This window comes from Cryptomeria japonica, chromosome 10, assembly GCF_030272615.1.
Source record: "Cryptomeria japonica chromosome 10, Sugi_1.0, whole genome shotgun sequence".
Lineage (NCBI taxonomy): Eukaryota > Viridiplantae > Streptophyta > Pinopsida > Cupressales > Cupressaceae > Cryptomeria > Cryptomeria japonica.
The window spans coordinates 419,229,061-419,250,379 of record NC_081414.1 but is presented as its reverse complement, the minus strand read 5'-3'; the positions used below and the strand labels follow the sequence as shown (position 1 = coordinate 419,250,379).

General features: G+C 36.4%; 1 protein-coding gene across 1 annotated transcript in view; it reads right to left on the bottom strand.

Moving 5' to 3' along the window:
• LOC131034101 (uncharacterized) overlaps positions 1 to 1,054 on the bottom strand; it is a 33,452-nt gene extending 32,398 nt beyond the window's left edge. Inside the window, exons 1-4 of the mRNA XM_057965475.2 lie at positions 752 to 1,054; positions 631 to 673; positions 472 to 554; positions 330 to 368 (exon numbers count right to left, since the gene is read on the bottom strand). Of these exons, the coding sequence (XP_057821458.2) occupies positions 330 to 368; positions 472 to 554; positions 631 to 673; positions 752 to 789 (203 nt within the window). The 5' untranslated portion in view covers positions 790 to 1,054. The remainder of the gene's footprint in view (positions 1 to 329; positions 369 to 471; positions 555 to 630; positions 674 to 751) is intronic.
• Positions 1,055 to 21,319: the final 20,265 nt, after the last annotated feature.

Sequence of the window (21,319 nt, the reverse complement as noted above, 5' to 3'; positions counted from 1 at the left end):
TTGTAGATGACAAGTGGAACCCATTAATTGATCTATTGAGATCTAGCCCTTTGATCAGCTATTGCAATTGGCAGGGACTCTAGCCCTTTGATCAGCTATTGCAATTGGCAGGGACTCCAGCTCTCACAGAGCTCTTGTTCAATAATGTCTACACAATTACTTCCAGAATATATTTCAATAGATTTTTATTTAAACAAAAATTTACCCAAAAGGCAGACCGAGACAAGTTCAGAAAAGGCTTGCTCTCTCAGTAACACACATGCATCTTAATGGATTGTGTCGATTTCAAAGAGAAAATGATAACGACCCAGAAATAAGGAGCAACATACCATTTTGCAGGCTCTGTTAAAGGCTTGTACTTTCCATATCTGCAACAGCCAATATAAAACAACGACGTCTAAGCATTTACAGTAAATTTAAGTAATGAGCTTACACGTGTGACTATCTATTATTTGTTCAAGTCATGCTTACTTTCGCTTCCATTCAATCTGATCTTTACAGCGCCCACAAACTCCTGTGACATCCGAAAAGGGGCGAAACTTCCCTCCAAGTTCCTGCGCGTAAATGCCACTTCAGCCACAATTAACTCTTCAACTTTTCCGAGAATAGACAGACACAAAAAAAAATTACCGTTTCATTCTTCTTACACCCCGCATCCCACTTCCATGCAAACCTAAATCAGCATTCCATCAAAATAACATCTTGGAAACATGAAAAACTGAATATATGAGAATAAATTAGCAGTCTTTACTTGTTCTGATGCTTAGGAGGCCCTTTCCGAGTAGACATTATCTCAGGTAATGCAACTTAATTTGCTCTTCAACACCGATCACTGCAATCCCCTGATCACCCTTCAGCGCACTCCAGTTTTGCAATATAATTTTGTAGTTGGATTTTACCTAAAAATATAAGTGCATTTCTGAAAGAGAAAGCAAATTGTTATGGGTTTGATAGGGCTTTCTCATAGATTCTTCCCTCCTCTTGAATTGCAGATGAACGAGAGTGAATATCTTTAGTAAGAAAAGCGTGGAGATAAAAAGAACCCTACAATTTTCATTTAGTTTTGTGTATATTTTAAGAGATCTTTATTAAGAAAAAAACCTTATAATTTTTCTTTTATGTATATTTAATTTTAAGAGAATGTTTTTATGTGATTATATATTAATAAATGTATATATCTTCATTTTAATCTATATAGAGTACTTTGAGAATATCAAGTATACTTTTGGCATACTTTATATAGATTAAAATGAAGATATATAGATTAGTAAGATTTAGAATTTAAATATATAAGAAAAAAAAATTAATATTAATTTCAATTATTTATTTATATTTAGACCATGTCACTTAATGATTAAGATAATATTAATTTAATGAATTTTTATTTATAATGTATGATATTTAATTATAATATATGATGTTTAATTTGTATTTATATCTTTAAGGTTATAGTTTATTTCACAGTTACATAAATAAGAATATTAAAGTTAATATATTTAATGTATACTTTTTCTTTTTTTTCTTTTTTTTTTTTTTCAAAGTGAGCATATATCATGTAACTGAATAGTGTGAATTTGTAACCAAGTTAAATGATTAGGATAGCTAGGTTAAATTGCTTTTTGATATTGTTATTATAAAATTAATTATGCCAAGTCATTTTAATAAAAAATATTTCAGTTTTGAAATGAATTTTCTATTATCATAGTAGACAACATGTAGTTTACGAAGCATATCATTTAGTGAATTATTAGTTTTGTATATTATGAATTTGCACAATTTTCTATTGCAAAACATCAATGTAAATATCATACATTGTCATGTTGCATTTGGACAATATTGAACCAATTCTGGTTTTTTTTTAAACATATATATAAATTGATTTAGTGAATATTAAAGTAAACAAATAGAATTCCCAAGGGTAGTTCGATCAAACACCCCATGTTCGATGTGACATGCTTAACATTTTTTTTTACCATCTGCTTTTTGTTACGTGTGAATGTAATAGGTGTGTCCATGTCTTCACATTTATATAAGGAACCTATGCAAACAAAAGAAAATTACATTAACATTAACTTTTGAATAGTTGAATGTTAGAGTTTTAATTTTTTATAATAAAACAAAGAAAAAAAATGCCAATGTTATTTGATAGTATGAAGAATTAAAAATGTACATTTTTATTTGCAAAAGAAATATTGACGTTGTAGAAATGTAATTGGTCTCTCTATGTCTTCACATTTATATTAGGAACCTATGACAAGAAAGCAAATTTATATTAAGATTGAAGTTTGGTTGCTTGAATTTTAGGATTAAATTTTGTGTTAATAAGTCATAGGGAACAATGTTATTTGATAGTATAAAGAATTGAAAATATACACTGTCATTAAGAGGAAGGAATTTCAATAGTATACTAATATTTAAATAAATGGAAAATAGATGTATTTTGTAAAAGGAAAACTTACATTAAGTATTCTCTATGCATTGAAGCGTGTGTAGATGAGAAAATCTAATCTGAAATCTTATGAGAGAAGATCCAAATAGATCAATCACCCAACAATGAAGTACTTGCAATGAACACACATGCAAACATTCAAACAACTAATCTAAATGAAGCTCATACACATGCATGCAAACCAAGCTAACTCCATTGCCCTTCTATTCCTCAAGATTTCACATTTAACGTTATTTCTCTCAGAAGCACTTGTAAAAAGCTATGAGAAAATGGAGATTTGAAATGATGAATGCAAAGAAAGCTAAAGAAAACGAAATGCAAGCTCAGAAGAATGCAAAGAGTGAACAAATTGCTAGATTGCTAGATCGTCCAAATGAAAGAGGGGTTGGGTTTTTTATAGATGTTCTCTAAGTGAGTCCACATTGTGGGATGAATATGAGATAAAAAGTAAGGCTTGAGAGTTTAATCCCACATGCATGAGATGGATGAAAATAGGTACAGGAGGAAGCATAAATGAGTCATGTAGATGCTTATGCATATGTTTATGAAGATGGCTATATTAAATAAAATATTAGATGATAAATGATAATAATATTAGTGAATGGTAAATGATAGAATATTAACATTATTAAATGGATAAATGATAATATTGATATTGATGATATATATAATATTAATGAATTAATGATGGATAAATAATAATATTTAATGGATAATATTTGATGGAATAATGCATGAAAAAGAAGTCAATCCACCTGGGATTAAGATGACAAATTTTATGTGTCTACAAAATGTTTTCTTCTCTTTTTCTGCTCAAAACTTGTTTGCCTTTCTTCAATTTCTCATATCTATCATATGTGAATGGGGCATGATTTGTAGTCCTTGTAAGCATTTCACATGAGAGATTGTCACAAACGTTAAACCCATTCTTTATGTAGGTCTTATATCAATAGTAGCCTTTTGAAGAGTCAATCCTTGATATTTGTGTATCGTTAGTGCCAAAGCTAATCGTAATGGTATTTGTGAAGAACCGCCTCTTTCAATTATTGGAATTGGAATTGTAGATGGATGATGATCATCGAATGGTAATCCAAAGTATTTGTCAAATTCAACTAATATGTATGCTAGTGGTTGAGGTGGTGCACTTCTGGGTTTATATACAATATTTTTAAATATTTCCTAAAGCTCCATTTACAAGTCTTGCTTCTATCCATAGATTTGATGTCAACATTACTTTGGCATTTTTAGATAATAATAATTCTACATCGAGCTCATCATCTGTTGCACTTTCGTTGCCAGTGTGATTTCCAATTCTTGTTGCAATGTTGCGTACGGCTGGATTTTGTAATGATTGTAATTTCTTCATGTTATGGTTGTGAACATTGTTATTTGTTGAAAATAAATGAACATTGTAGACATCTAAAATTGTCTTGTCTAATTATATAAATATTTTTATTTAATTAATTATTTGAGGCCTAATTCTTCTATTAATTGAATAAATCTTTATTTATTTAATTCTTTCATTTATCCTTTTCTAGCCTTATTTCTCATTTAAATAAATACTTTTATTTATTTAATTATCCTTTTTCCTAAAATTAAATAAATACTTGTATTTATTTAATTGAATCTCACTTCTTCTATTAATTAAATAAATCTTTATTTATTTAATTAATTCATTAGCCTTTTCTACCCATGACACATGTCATTCATCTCTTAATTCCTACACTACCTACCCTCTCGTTATTTTCTTATTTTCTCTACCCACCCTTTTATCCTAGCCGACCATCTATCTTTTACACCTCTTAATCTTATCCCTCCATTTCCTACAGTGTCTTCTATATAAAAGGATGCTTCTCTCATTATCAATCCTCCTAGCATTTTTCAATCTTATGCAATCAAGCCTTTTGCGATCAAGCTATAAACCACATTTATGTTCTTTGTTGAGCTCTTGTGCACACATAAAATCTGAGAGCAAATATATCAAGCAAGATCAATGGAGATTCAAACCCTAGTGGACATGTGATGGTATAATCTTTGTGATTTTGTTGGTTTGCATTGTCTTGGGTAATCTTCATATGTTATGGTGGATCTTTGTTGTTGTTAGGCTAGGGTTTTGTGGTTGAATTCATTTAGTCTTTCAATATTGTTGTTTCCCTTATCCACTTTTCACCATATACATTTTGGCACGCCCGGTGGGACATAGATTTTTGTTAGATCTATGTTTTTTGTAGGTTTTTCTAACCTTGTATTGTTGTTTTGTAAAACAATTTGGAGAATAACCTTGTCCAGCTAGGGTTTTGGACATAAGATTAAGGTCTTGGAGAGATCTGATCCAATTTCACAAACGGCTTGGAAATTTTACACCAAATTTTGTTAGCAAGTTGAGGATAGTATCAAGAGCTCTCAATCCAAAATTCAGAATTTTTGGAGCATATTTGTATTTTCTATGAATTTTTTATGAATTTTTTCATTAAAAATTAATTTTGAGAGCAAATTAAAGAATTATTCAGATTTTTTTATATTTTTTGAAATTTATCAGAATTCTACAAGGGATCTATTTTTTGTGATTTAAATTTGGGTGCAAAATATTTCATGAAAAATCGAATCTTTAAAAATTAGGGTTTTGCATTATTTTGATCAGATCTCATAAACAGCTTGGAATTTTGACATAAAATTATTTTGGCAAGTTGAGAACAGTATCAAAAGTGATCAGTAAAAAAATCCGATTTTTCAGAGCATATTTGTATTTTCTATGAATTTTTTATGAATTTTCATAAAAAATTAATTTTGAGAGCAAATGAGCGAATTTTTTGGATTGTCTTATAGTTTTGGAAATTTCTCAAAATTATACACAGGATCCGTTCTTTGTGATTTTAATTTTTATGCAAAATATTTAATAAAAAAATGGATCTTTAAAAATTAGGGTTGTGCATTGTTTTGATCATATCTCACAAACTGTTTGGAATTTTTGCAGGAATTTTTTTATACAAGTTTGGAATGATATCCGGAGTTTCTAGTAAAAAATTCAGATTTTTGGGATCAATTTTTTATTTTATATGAATTTTTTTTAATTTTTCATAAAAAATAATTTTTGGAGCAAATTAGAATTTTTTTTGGGTTTTCTTACATTTCTAGAAATTTCTTGAAATTATATAGGTGATCTATTTTTTATGATGCAAAATTACTCGTGGAAAATCAGATATTTGAACCTATCAAAAAACATCTTGTCGAAGGCCCCTATTTCACAAAGTCTTTTGGATCTAAAACTTACCTAACTTGTGTGCTTGCAGGAGGGGTATTATTTCAAAACTATTAATAATCTTGGTGTAGGAATTTTGGCAAAGATTCGATTTTAAAATTGCTTCCTTTGTCTTCTTAGTCTAGCAAACACTTCAATTGGTGCACTAAAATTGAACCAATGTCTTTTGTGTCTTGAGCAATAGGCTCTTTGTGCTTAATCTTTAGAGGGTCTGCCTCCCCGTGTGGTCACTAGGACTGCTAGTGAGGAGGGAACGACCCAAGTGGTAGTGAGGCAATACCCCCCTCTTCCGAACCACTATAAATAACTGTATCCATGGTGAAAGCCATGGGTAACTTGTGTTGATTAGTCCATACCAACACTATGTCTCCCCATAAACCTGTTTGATCAAATTTATTTGATCAATAGTAGGGTGTAACCCCTACCGGCTGGGAACCTTTTGTAATTACAGAGCTGAAAGTGTCGCATGTATGGCCACACAAGCGGATGCCCTTACTAGCACCTTTTTGTTTTAGAAAGCCAAAATCCTTCTAGTTGTTGGGGCAAGAGGTCGAACGAACCTCTGGAGTGGCCCACACACATACCGTTCTTAGTAGAGATACAAAGTTCACCACGGGGAGTTTTCGTGGGGACTAGTTTTTGGTTGCCCCGGAGAAGTGAGTGTCGAGGTGGAGCCAGTGGGGTCAAGCATCTAAGTATCCGCTTTGAATAGTGTAGCCTTAAGGGAAACCCCATGTGGGATCAACAACTATTGTCCTGGCCAACCATAAAAATTGTGCTTGTCTTCTTTTAAACATTCAAACATTCAAGATCAAACATCAAAACATTGTGTCTTTTGTGTCTTCAAGTGTATGCAAAACATTTTTACATCAAACAACACACTTTCTTTTGAGTCATTTTGAGTCCAAACACCTGCAAACATAGAGTCCTCATCAACATTGTATCCTCTTGTCATGAAAAATGGTCACAAATTCAGATTTGGTCACAACAACAACTTCACAAATTGGAAACATTGCACTCAGGTTTTTTAAACATGTCTGTGTCCTGTAACTGCGTATGTATAGGACATAAATGTGTCTGTGTGATCATAGCAAACTGCATTCACAAGATTCTCAGAAACGCATATGTGCAGTATCTGGTCAAGTTTGTATTGGGGAACCGCGTCTGTGAAGTATACAGGCACGTATGTGTTCAGTATTGGGAAAATTTATAGTCTAGCAAACAAGAGCAATCAGTTTCAGAATTCTTGAGCTTCCTGGGTTATTTCTCCAGGTTTTCATCTAGCATTCAACCTATTTTTGGGTCTCACAAAGTTCATCATTGCCTTACACCTTGCATTACATTCACATTTGTCTAAACTTGACTCAAAGGTCACTTGCTTGTCCTCATCTTGCTTTGTCAACACAATACATACAACAAAATTTTGCTAAGTGCTCCCTCATCAAGGTCTATCACCTTTGGGTCTCATTTGGTCTTACTTGGAGTCAAGGTCAACTTATCTCATCAAGAGATTTATCATCTCTTTGGAAGTCACACCTACTATACTACATACATACTTGGTCTTACACTTTGGACATTGCAAGTACACCTCATATTTACTTACATTTCATCCAACTCTTGGTCTTCCATACTCTTTCCTTTTTCACCTAGTCTCACACATCTTGGTCAAGACCTAGTTCATGGTTGAAACCCGTTCCCAAAAATATAGGAGGGAAGCTAAAGAGGTTCAAGAGTCTGCAAACATGAGTGGCTATGAGTACGACAACGATATCTTTTTCAATTCTGATCATACCACATTATCTGACATGGACATCTGTAGAAACATTCTGAATGTTGATGACTTGGATGATACAAACAACAATGATGCACAAAATGACAATGTTGACAACATTTCAGTACACTCAGCAGAAGTGGAAGAACTATAATGGATTCCCATTTTAATAGATTGGTTGAAGATATCATGAGAAGAGAGACAATATTTCCTACAAGTGATGGCACAAAGTGGAGCTAAAATACCTCATGATTTTGACATGTCCCAAATAGTGGAGAATTGACCTACTCAAGAAAGTCAACTCAACATGGATCAAAGGAGACCTAACAGCGAAGGTAATAGAGGACCACATTTCGTGCCTGAGTCACCATCATCCTTGTTTCAAAAACCTGAGATCCCCAATACACATGGTGAAGCTTATGATACTCACAAGAGAACATCTCATAAACAACTCCGTCTGCGCAGACCTTTATGGAAATCTTATGTGGATAAATACACTCAATCGCATACCAATGCTAAGGACCAACCTCAAAAGCAATTGGATATTCAGAGACATGCTCAAAATTTGGACACAAGAAAACCCCGTGTCAAATTTGGGGGCAATACACAAGAGAAAACTTGTGACATGCCTTATGACCCTATATCAAGTGGTCCCTACACGCAGTATCATTATAGACCTCCTCCATATGAGCATGTTTACGATCAATACCATCCATATATGCAATATCCTCCTCCTCCACCCGGTGGCTCGAGCATGGGATATGGTCCAAGAAGTCGATCTCCACCCAAAAACAATTTGGAACAACAAATAAAGGACTTACAAAAGAAGATGGAGGACATCAATACACCAAAACCAGCTTACATAATGAGAGAGATATGTCCCTATCCATTTGATAAAAGCATTACAATGCCTCCATTTCCTACACACTTAGTAACACCAAAGTTTGATAAATACAGAGGCAAAGGAGACCCTAAGGCACATATAAGACAATTTTTCACAACTTGCATTGAGGTAGCAGCATAAGAAATGTACTTGATGAGATTGTTCCCACAAAGCTTAGGTGAACAAGCTATGGAATGGTTGTCCCAACTTCCACCTGGAATTAAGTCATGGGGTGACCTAGCAAAGGCATTTATCCAACATTTCTCATATAACATAGAGACAAATATAACAGTTACCACTTTTTGCAATACCAAACAGAAAGATGGGGAGTCATTTTCATCATTCTTACAAAGATGAAGGAATTTAGCCAGCAGATGCTCTTGTGAAATTCCACAAAAACAAATGGTAGAGATGTTTACACAGAATGTCAACAGAGAAATTAGTTATGACTTGAGGAAAGCTTGTTTGTCCACTTTCAAGGTTGTCATTGAGAAAGGCTTAGCGACAAATAAGGTCTCAATTGAGCAGGGAATCATCAAGATATTCAAAGAAAATAAAGAGGATTTTAAAGGAAAGGACAAGCCATGATTTTGGAACAAGAACAAGAACATAGTAAATGATGTCGTTGTTGATGCTAACACAGTGAGACCAAAAATCATACTTTCAGGATCAACTTCTTCTACAAACAACCAAATAAATACTCAAGCAACTTCAAAACCATGAAGGAAATACACCCCATTGGGAGAACCACTTGAGTCATCTTTTAGGAAGCTAGTGGCAAACAAGATATTAACAATTCCAAACAATCCTCCATATGAGCCAAAAGTCACACCAAATTGGTGGAATGACGATGAGTATTGCGAATATCACAAGAGCAAGGGACATAAAACAAGAAATTGCCATCGCTTGAAGAACATTATACATGATCTTATTGATAGAGGTGATATTGAGATCAAAGGACATACATCCAATCAAGAACATGAGATGTTTAAGGAACCATTCCCTAAACATGACAAGGGAAAAGCCAAAGCCACAGATGAGCAAGCTAACTATACCAAAGTGTCCTATGATTATGATTCAACCATTAACCACATTTTGATGGACAACTATGTTTCTACAATTATCATATACTCAAAGAGCCAAAGTTGTCTTAAAAGGCATTGGAACTTCTTCTAAATCTACCTCTGAATGTAATGTCACTGTTGTCACTCAAATTGCACCCGTAGTGCACAGACTGAAAGCTCAAGCAACTTGGTGACACATGGGATAACTCTCAAGCCTGTGGGTTTCCTATAGTGAGAATTAACCTCCAGATGAAGGGTTGGTTCCCTATGAATAACTCTAAATCTTTACCAAGAAAAGGGATAGGAAAACTTAAAATGAAACTAGAAAGAAACTGCAAATGCTAAACGAAGGTGAAGCATCAATAAGATATCTCAAAATGACAGAGATACAATCCTAAAAACACCAAATTGCACAAATAGACTTATGGTTCATAACACATAAATATTTCATGCAAAGGATTTAAACTTCAAGAAATTGAAAGGAAAGAAAACTTTCACAATCAACCAAATGAGCCAATTTATCACAATGCACAACCCGTGACTTACAAATGAGACATAAAATTCAAAGGTTATCTAGACAATAACACAATAAACTAACTCTCAATCAAGGATAAGAAAATGAATTGTAAAGACACAAGGCATAAGCTAGTAATTTTTTTATTCAGAATTTTATCATAAAACTACATATGAGCTACAAGAATGTATTCTCTACTAAAACCAACCAGAGAATCATCAAGAACTAGTGAAGAAACATAAAACTTTTTCACTTTATACAAAAAACCTTCCAAAAGGTAGAGGAAAGATAACTCCAGAATAACTGAAGATGAACTCCCACTGAAAATATCTCCTCTAAAAACTAATCCTCTCATAGAAATAAAAAGCCATCAAAAAGGCTCAAAATCATGAGAAAAACTCATGCAATTCAGTTCAAACTCTTAGTCAACTAAAAGTTGACCCATATGGCGCTCAAAGTCAATCCTTATTACCTCAAGATCACAAGAAAAGACTCATGCAAACTTGTTGTGAGCTTAATAATCGCCTGCATTAACCGGATGACTTCTTCTTATTTTGCATGAATCACAAACTACCTGATGACTTCCTCTTATTTCGCATGGATCCCTGGACACTACCTTGCCTGCCACCACTTTCGGCTTCTGATTGTAATTAGCATTGTTTTCCTTCATCAGGTCATCTAGTTAGCACTGAAACACTTATTCCGATGGCCGATGATACAGTCCATTTCACATGCTTTCCTATCAGGCCAGCCACATGTCACATCCTGGTTGGTTCTGGGGTTCCTGCCCTGCCATCTTAGCATGGCCTGGACTTACTACCGGAAAGAAACTATTCTGTCTGATCAACCTTAATCTATGTTCTTTATTTCTTCCTCTGAATTGCTTCCTTAACGGGCCCCACTACTTGGTCTCCAAGTCGCAGCGAATAAACACTGCACATCTTCATCATGCAGTATAGTGACCACCGCTAGATCTTCAAAAACCTGCTTGCTTTTTACCTTTGCTTGTTTGCTTTTATTTTCCTAGGCCCATGGGAATGAGCGATGCTAATGAACTTTGAACCATTGAACCACTGAACTTTGAAGCATTTTGAACCATTGAACCATTTTGAAGTTCAAGTTCAAGGTTGACTTAGACATCCGCTCATCTATAGATTTTTTGCCACGTGTCAACCTCTGATTGGTTCGCGGGTCCACTTTGTCTTCCATCTGGACCGCCATCTGGACTGGACCCATCTTGGTTCTTCATCTTGACTCTATCCCGTGGTGCATCATCATACGCTCTTAGCCCACCTGGATAGCCATCTGGACCGCCATGTCATCAGTCGCCAAGTCGCAAGGAATAACTATCGAGCACCTTCATCATGTGATATAGCAACGACCGTTGATCTACCCTGAACTTGCTTGACCTTTAACACCGGTTGATCTTCTCTCTTGTGTCACGTGTCAATGCGTGTCACCGCTTGATTGGCTCCAGAGATCCGCCTGGGCACCACCTGTCTACCACATCATCAGTCACCACGCATCTTGCTCTGTCGAATCTCTTCTTTCGGCCAAACGACTCTCTCGACAAACCGTTTACCAGTCTCATCAAACCTAAGGTTTCATCGATATTATTATGTCGATGAAACTGAGCCTTCGGTGAAACTCTTTCGGGACTCATCGCGGCCAAGATCTGCTCGATGTCGTCCATCTGTACCATGTCACCAGCCACTAGACCTCCACCTATCTGCCTCGTATCTTTGGTCTTATACCCTCTACTCCACCACGTCATCAATCACCAATTCGTCGCAATAATCCAGTGTGCATCTTTTCATTGCACCTTAGCAACCACCGTTAGATCTCTGCAATCACCGTTGATCTTTCCCGAACTTGCTCGATCTTTAGCACTGACTGATCTTCTCTATTGTGTCGCGTGTACACATGTGTCACCGATTGATTGGCTCCGGAGATCCGCATGGGCACCACCTGTCTGCCACGTCATTAGTCGCCAAGTCACGATGATATCCGATGAGCATCTAACCATAGTGCCTTAGTGACCATCGTTAGATCTTTTACCTGAACATTGGATGTGATCAATCTGCTCGATCTTTACCTTCTTCTTTATGGTCTGATGCAAAATTTGGGTCGTCTTGAGATGTGCGCACGCGCGGGGTCCACCAGGCCATGAACTGCCTCTTCTTGCCAAAATCCCATAAGCTTTGACACTATAGCTATATGTGACTTTGGTTTTAAATACAAAAAAGTTTCTCCCCGCAACCAATGTGGGATAAATGTTCTTCATGCCTGGCAACTAAAAACGCTTGGAAGTTCTCTGGCTTTTTAAAATAACCCTCTTTGGTGCCCAAGTAAAAACTTTACACAGGCCAATTGCATTTGCTCTGTGTTTCTTTTGGCCTTACATCAACCCCGCCATTTCATCTGCGAAGGAGCATAAATATTTATGTGATCTATAGCATGTTGAGTTCAACCCTCGTGGGATCCCATTTTAACCCACATGCTGCATTGTTTTTCCTGCATCTGCACATGAAGCAAACAAGTTAAACAAAAACAGTGCATTTCTCCTTGGTTCATGATTTGATCTTTTTAAAATGAATGAATGCAAGGCTTCATTAGGGCACTAAATTTGGCATGTGCAAAATTTGGTAACAGTCACAACTCGTCGAGGTAAGGTCACCCTGCAAGGTGCTCCAGCTAAAACCACTGCTTCCTCATCGGCCAAACCTAAGTACGACCTAATAGAACAGTTAGGGAAGACACCTACGCTTATCTTAATCCTAGAACTATTGTATATCTCTCCTTCGCATAAAGCCATACTCGACAAAGTCCTAAGAGAAACCTTTGTACCCACTGATATGAATGTGGACCAGTTTCAAGCCATGGTGGGATACCTTTATGTTCCACATTCTCTTACATTCACTGTAGCTGACAATGCCTCTATAAGCCAACTGCATAATGCACCTTTACACATTGAAGCCTTCCTACACAAACACCGAATAAAACGAGTCCTGATAGATGGAGGAGCCGGTCCCAATATATCTACTTTGAACATAATAATACAATTGGGATATTAAAATAAAGTTGTGAATGCTACAAACAAAATTACTATTAAGGCATATGATGATGAAGAGCGTTCATCTAAGGGCACAGTCGCCTTACCTCTCAAAGTAGGGCCAATTATAAAGGATGTGGTTTGTCAAGTCCTAGACCTCGATCTCACATATAACATATTGTTAGGACATTCGTGGATTCATGAGATGAGGGCAATCCCATCTACGTACCATCAATGCATTAAGTTTCCTCATAATGGAGTAGAAGTGATAATTAATGGTGATCCTAATCCATTTATATACTGCAATAATTTGAGGTCAAAAGCTGAGACAATAATTCCAATTATTAGGGAGGCAATCCCATCATCTGCATATATTGATCCTGAGTCACTAAAACCTTCAACATCAAAGCAAGGTGAGCTTAAAGGGAAATATCAGGATAAAGGCATGGGTGAATACACTCTAAATCAAACCATGTGCTTGAGGCAAGTCATGAATTCACCAAAAGAATATGGACGACCACATCCTTTTAAACAGGTATCTATCATTACACTCAAATGGGATCCTACTATATTCCAAAAGTGGGGTGAAATGGAAGAAGAAGACTTATACAAAATGCTTTACAGAGACCCTGAAGAGGATACACAAGATCACATCAAGATACCATGCGAAAAATATGGCAAAGGATTCAAAATCCTACAAAAGTTTGGGTATGATGGTAAAAGTCCTCTTGGATTAAGAAAAGAAGGTATCACTCAACCTTTGCAACCAGAATTGACATTTAAAAATCAGTGCTCGAAAGGGCTTGGTTTCATACCTTTCAGAGTAAACACTCGAAAATCAGAAGAAGAATTGCAAGTCAAAAATTCCAATGATCAACAAGAAAGTCGCTTCGCTATTCCACCGACTCCAATGGATGGGAATGGGGTTCGAACAAATCATCTAGTGATTATGAGCTCACCGAAACATTCAGAGAATCAGGTGAACCCACAGAAGAAGAGGAATTTTATAGAAAATTCATAGTGGATCAAGAAACAACCCCTGAGGATCCCACACAGTCTTTGTTTTTAGGTTCTAGGTCGAAATCATGAAGAGTGAGGACACCCATTGCTGAATGCGCTTTTAGTAATGATGATTTGGACTCGTTCACAATCGAGACAGATGAGGAGAGTGCTAGCGATGACCTCGAAAACTACCTTGATATACCTGAATATAACTGTATCTTCACCCTTACTCCCATTGACTTTGAAAACATTGATGGCCTTCCCCTTGTTCACCACCAACTTATTGATTGGGACCATGAAGGACCTTTATAATTCGACACATTCCAAAACGATGAGGCCTTCATCAACTATTTGGGAATATGAGATGATCTTCCGCTTGGGGACCATAAGGCGGGATACACTATAGAACTCAATAGTGTGGCATATTTCGGTGAGGGTGTTGGGCCTTCTAGTCGCAAAAATGTAAAAATAAAAACAAATCATGGGTTTTACGGTGAAAACCACAATGTGGCACTATCTGACTCCAAAAAAGTAAAAAGAAAGGACATATCCGAGGGTGAAAACCTCTTTGAGGCACCCAAAGATGGAAGGCTCGATATTCTCCCGACATCATATGAAGAAAAATCATCCATGTTGGTAGAGGAGACTATCAAAACAAACATTGGTACATAAAATATTCCACATAACATATTCTTGGCACAACCTCCGATAGAAGGAAAAAGACCGAAGTTCATAAGTTTCTTCACAGATCGACAAATCAATTTTGCGTGGTCATATGTCGATATGCCTGGACATGATCCTGATCTAGTAATGCATCTTTTGACAGTTAAACCAGGAGCAAAGCAGTGAAACAGAAAATAAGGAAAATGCGTCCACAAGTGGCATTATTAGTAAAGGTGGAACTTGAAAAACTGTTGGATGTCAGATTCATAAGACCAATTGATTATCCTGAATGGATATCCAACTTAGTACTAGTCCGTAAGCCAAATCATAGCATCAGAATATGTACAAATTTAAGAGACATCAACAAAGCTTGTCCTAAAGATGACTTTCCATTGTCAAACATAGACCTGATAGTGGATCTCACAATAGGTCATGCGATGTTATCTTTGATGGACGCATTTTCTAGCTATAACAAAATAAAAATTGCACTTGAGGACCAACACAAAACAACGTTTACTTGTCCCTCGGGAACTTTCTGCTGGAATGTCATGCCCTTCGGACTAAAGAATGCAGGTGCTACATACCAAAGAGCTATAGCTACTATTTTTCATGATCTTATGCATGTAATTGTAGAAGATTATGTTGATGACCTCTTGGGAAAATCATTAGACAAAGACACACATTTGGACATCCTTTCAGTGGTTTTTGATCGATTAGAAAAATACAAAGTAAGATTAAATCCCAATAAGTGTGTCTTTGGAGTAACCTCTGGGAAGCTCCTTGGATACATTGTTTCAAAAAAAGGAATTGAAGTTGATCCAACAAAAGTCAGAGCTATATTAGAAATACCACCGCCAAGGAATATCAGTCAACTTCGATCTTTACAATGAAGACTCCAGTCCATACGGAGATTCATTGCACAACTTGCGGATAAATGTCATCCTTTTCAATTCTTGCTACACAAAAACATCAAATTTAAATGGGATGATAACTATCAACGGGCTTTTCAGATACTCAAAGATTATCTTTTGAATCCACCAATCTTGATATCACCAATTCCAAAATAACCCATGTTACTCTACATATCAGCTACACAAACAGCACTGGGGGCACTCTTGGTGCAACAAGACAATGAAGGCAAAGAAAAAATAGTATATGACATCAATCGTACTTTGGTTGGTTATGAGCTTAACTACACACCAATTGAGCGTGTGTGTCTTGCTATGGTTTTTGCCTTGCAAAAATTACGACATTACATGCTAACTCATAAAACTAAGCTGGTTGCAAGGATAGATCCATTGAAGTATCTTCTCAATAAGGCGATGCTCACTGGTAGACTAGCTAAATGGGTTATGATCTTGAGTGAATTTGACATCGAATATGTGAACAGAAAAGCAATCAAAGGACAAGCTATCGTAGATTAGTTGGCAGATGCACCCATGATTGATGATGCTCCTCTAACTTCAGAGTTTCTAGATGAATCCATTCTGATGGTATCACACATGAAGCCTTGGCAACTATACTTTGAGAGCTCGTACATGCAACATGGTGCGGGAGCTGGCATCCTCTTTATCACACCTCAAGGGGATTCCATTCCTAAATCATATTGATTGTCATTTCCTTGCATTAATAATATAGCAAAACATGAGGCATTAACAACTGGATTACGAATTGCAGTTCAGTGGAAGAATCAGGAACTTCAAGTTTTTGGGGACTCTCAACTTGTAATTTGTCAAGCAAATGATGACTACCAAACAAAAGATGAAAAATTACCACCTTACAAGAAAAAGGTAGATGATTTCAAACAATATTTCATAAAGATAACCTTTGAGAAAGTACCAAGAGAACACAATTGAGCTGCAGATGCCATGGCTACTATTGCCTCACTGATTGATCTACCATAGAATGAAACCCGCTATGAGTTCTTGATAAACAACCTTTTGGTTCCCTCGTATGATCTTGAGATCACTCCTGCCAAGATGATATGTGTCATTGGTCCTAATTCTCATTTATATGATTTTATTTTTACATACCTTCGTAACAATATTCTTCCTCCCGACCTATCCAACAACCAACATCATACTTTCATTTGCCAATCTTCCCAATATGTTATTTTAGCCAATACCCTTTACCGTCAAGGTCCAAATGGCACTCTTCTTAGATATTTAGATGGGGACAAAGCTCAGATTGCATTACGAGAAGGCCATGAAGGTATATGCGGTCCACATTCTAGTGGTCCCACCTTGGCCAAGAAACTCATCAGGACTGGATATTACTGGCCTAGTATGGAAAAAGATTCATATTAGTTTGTCAGGAAATGTAAGCAATGTCAAATTTATGAAGACCTTATTCATGCGCCAGCACAAGAACTTCAACCGATTGCGACTCCTTGGCCTTTTTGTTAATGGGGACTCGATCTCATAGGCAAGATTCACCCTCCTTCTTCCAATGGCTACAAATTCATTATCACTACCACAAAATATTTTACAAAATGGATTGAAGTCGTTCCTCTTACCCAAGTCACTGGAAAACAAATTGCTACGTTCATTCTTAACTATATCATCTACCGTTACGGTATTCCTCTTTCCATCATCACAGATAACGGAAGTCCCTTCAAGAACCAGGATGTTCATGAACTTTGTGATCGCTTCCATATTAACCATTGCTTCTCCACTCCATACTACCCCCAAGGTAATGGTCAAGCTGAGGCGTCTAATAAAACCATTCTTAAAATCCTCAAAAAGACAGTCGATGACGCTGGCTGAAATTGGCACATCCAACTTAATCCCGCACTTTGGGCTTATTGCACAAGTGTTCGCACACCTACAGGAGTCACACCTTATTCACTTGTCTATGGCGCCAAAGCTATCTTGCCTATTGAGGTCAAGTTACCATCTTTGTGAGTTTCTTTGCACAACATTATCAATGATGAAGACTACAGAGTCTCTCGCTTACAAGAACTAGAACTATTGGATGAACGAAGACAAACTACTTTTAATCACCTGAAGGATTATCAACAAAGAATGAGACACAACTACAATCATAAGGTTAAGCCTCATACATTTGAGGTGGGTGACTTAGTTCTCAAGGAAAATCCTAAAAATCAGCAAGACAGAGAGAAGAAGGGCAAGTTGGAACCAAATTGGCTTGGTCCTTATGTCATCACAACAGTCAATGGTTCAGGTGCATATCAGCTTTCGACACCAGACAGAGAACCTTTGGAAGATCCTATCAATAGTATGCACCTTCACAGGTTTTACACATAGCTCTTCAGCATATCTTAATTTAAAAATACAAAAAATATCAAAAAATATCAAAAATACAAAAAAAATCAAAAATATAAAAAATACAAAAAAATCAAAAAATATAAAAAACACAAAAAAAAAAATTTAAAAATTGAAAAATCGAAAAAAGTAAAGAGAAATAAATTCGTCCAACGGTAAAAACCACTTCAGTGGCACCCTGGGAGAGTACCATAGTGAAAACAGGTTACTGGTGCCATGTGTAGAGACATTGCTTCTCCCTCCTTCAGGATTCAATCTCATCCCTTCACTTTGCACACACTCACGACCTATCCATCCATAATCCATTCCCATCATGGCTTGTTATTGATCTACCAAAGATTGGTTAGCCATTCATAATAATCCCTCCTTTTCACCCCTTTCCATCCATAATAAATCAACTCCTATCTGTGGCTAAGGAAAATTCTAAGGCTAGTGATGGGTGTGGAACTAAGAGCATCACACGTTTTGAGGAGTACAGTTTCTTCTAGTTTTCTTTAGTCTATCCGCACACAATCCACAATAGAGCAACACTTGCATCACATATCCACAATAAATTTTTGTCTTCTCCACAATAAAGTATCAGTTTCATGGATTCAGTCAGTTTCAGATGTGACACAACAACAATGGGCTTCAACAAATCAAATCTTTCAACAGACTTAGACAACATTATGGTTCAGTGCTATCTATCCTTTTGTGAACAAAAACATTGTGACCATAATCAAATAGAATTATACAAGTGATAAGAGACACTAAACTTGAGGACTACAGTGGATTTCGGTGTCGAGTCTTGGTTTTCTTTTGATTTTATCTTTTTGGTGACATGTCTTTTAGCTTTTCCAGGATGTCTCTGACTAGAGATTCTATCTCCAGATGTCTTTGACTAGAAAGGCAAGGATGGGATATGTTCACCTATTATTTTGTTTCATGTGGATTGTCTCTTAGTAATGCTATGACTTGTCCAAGGATATGAGGATATTGTGAGTCTAGTGTGAACTGGGGCATTCCTTGTTTGCAACTATCTGATCTCCATGCAAATGGGTACAATGACTTTCTGGGTCGAACCTATATCTGGATTGTCATAACCTATTTGCCATAATAAAGCTCAATGATGATAATAGCACAAGAATCTCTTTCACTTCCATATCTTCTATCTTTCATCCCCCTTTCTTGATTGACCTCCATCATCCTTCTTGAGTCCGCGTAGCCCGCTATCACATGACTGAGTATAATGACACACCAAAAATATTTGCATTTTATGTAGTTTGCACCTGCATTACCACATATTAGCATTTCATACATACATATAGATATCAATTGCATCACATTTTGCACACACCACTGATTAGTATATCATATACACATCATGCATCTCATCTTGTACATTATCTTATGCATCTGCATTTCATACATTCACATATGCATAACATATTAAAAACATAAAAGAATAGAAATATATTGCATTTTTATCATGAACATATTTGCATCCATATCATAAGCGTCATATAGAAACATGCATCACATAGAAGCAACATCGCATAGGTACACATGCATATAGTTGCCGCAAGGATGAATCATCTCATATATATATCTCAAAAATTATAAGTGTCATGATACAATGATGTCAAAATACATATGGCTACAAATCACCCAAAGGTGTCTACATCATCATACAAAAATGGTACAAAAACTGATACATAGGGAGTTGGTGTAGGGTACACATCACTCCAAGCAATTTTGGTTTGCTCTAAGTTTTTGTGTTGTCTTTCAAGTTGTAATAATGGACCAACCATTTGGGTCTCAATGAAGCTATGGTTGAGTTGTTCAAGCTTTTGTTGTGTTTAGGATGTTGATAACCTAGAAGATGTAATGTTGATGTTGTTCATAGGAGCACCACTCTAAATCAGAGTCATCATGTAATAGGGTGTCATGTATTGTTTTAGGTCTCCTAGGATGCATTGAGGGCCATTTTGAGCCTTGGAATGCACTTGAGTGCAAAGTTGCATTCTCAAGAGTTGAAGATGTAAAGTTGTTAAGCAACTTTTGCAATTTTGGCAAAAAGTTGCATTTTTGTTGATTGGCGGTGAAAGTTGGTTCAACCAATTGAATCATGAGGATACAAGCCAGAAACAACGTCATTATATAGGTGGGAGGATTTGGAATGCGAAAGAAAGTTTTGTTTGCAAGAAAAAAACTTTGTTTTACACCGTTTTTTACTGTTTTCCTTGTTTTTGTTGCATTGTATGGTCCAGTACGAACTTGTCAGAAGAGTATTCATTGCAGGGCATGAGAGTTTGGTGAATCTAATTTCTAAAAAGGTATATATCCAAGCTTGGTTGTGTCTGGTTGCAAGATGAGAACCATTCTCTGTGATTAGGTGCAAAACCCTTGTAAAGTAGGGTTTAAGGAAAAATGGCTGTAACCTGAGCATCCACTAATGGCACCAGTTGAAATCATGTGGAATGATTGGTTAGGGTATTTAAATATGTTCAGAGTAGGTTGTGTGAATTTTCAGACCTTTTTGGTGGAGTTACAATGATACCCTAGGCTCACAGCTAGGAGTTGGTGAGTCTAGGACAACAGAAGATGTGCGATTTCAAAGCACATGTGGATTGGTAGAAGAAAATTTGAGACATGGTTGGAGACACCTATGAGTGCCTTTAAATAATCCTTGATTAGTGTTTGCAGATGTTTTGAATGGTGAAGCTTTCCAAAGCCATCTTTGCAAGTCACCCGGGTAGACCTAAAACCCTTGAAAATAGGACAGTATTGGAATCCCCATGTGTACAGAGAACCCAGATGGAATTTTGAAATATTGTAAGTAACTCTGAAAAGGGTGTCCATAAATGTAATTTATTTGTGGCCTTGTGCGGGAATATTTCAAACTAAACCTTGGAAACCGTGATAGGAGGGTTAATTGCATTAGGCCTATTTGGAGCCGATAGAGACAAAGTGAGGTTGAGAAAGCTTGGCGATGGGCTTGAAGGTGAAAAAATCCCTAAAAGACATCAAAGACACTATGTAAGTTCATTTTACTCACATAGAACAGGTTGGAGAAGTAAGATCCTTTGCAAAGGTTGTTGGAGCCCTTGGGAGTGTGTTAGGGATTGAGGTGGAATCCTCAATAGGTAGAGTTGTGTAAAACACTTGTAACTATACCTTGGTGGAAAGATAAAGTGGATGAGACCTTGGAGGTCTAAATAGAAAACCCTTACCATTTATCATTGGATGGGCTTGAAGAGTTAGTGGGTTGAAGAGAACAAGAAAGACAAGTAGGTGAATAGGATCAACTCCAAGAATCTCTGCATCAGGAGACCTATAAGGCTATGATGAACTCCCTCCTTCAGAGCCAGTCGACCTCGATGGAGTCTGAGCCCTAGA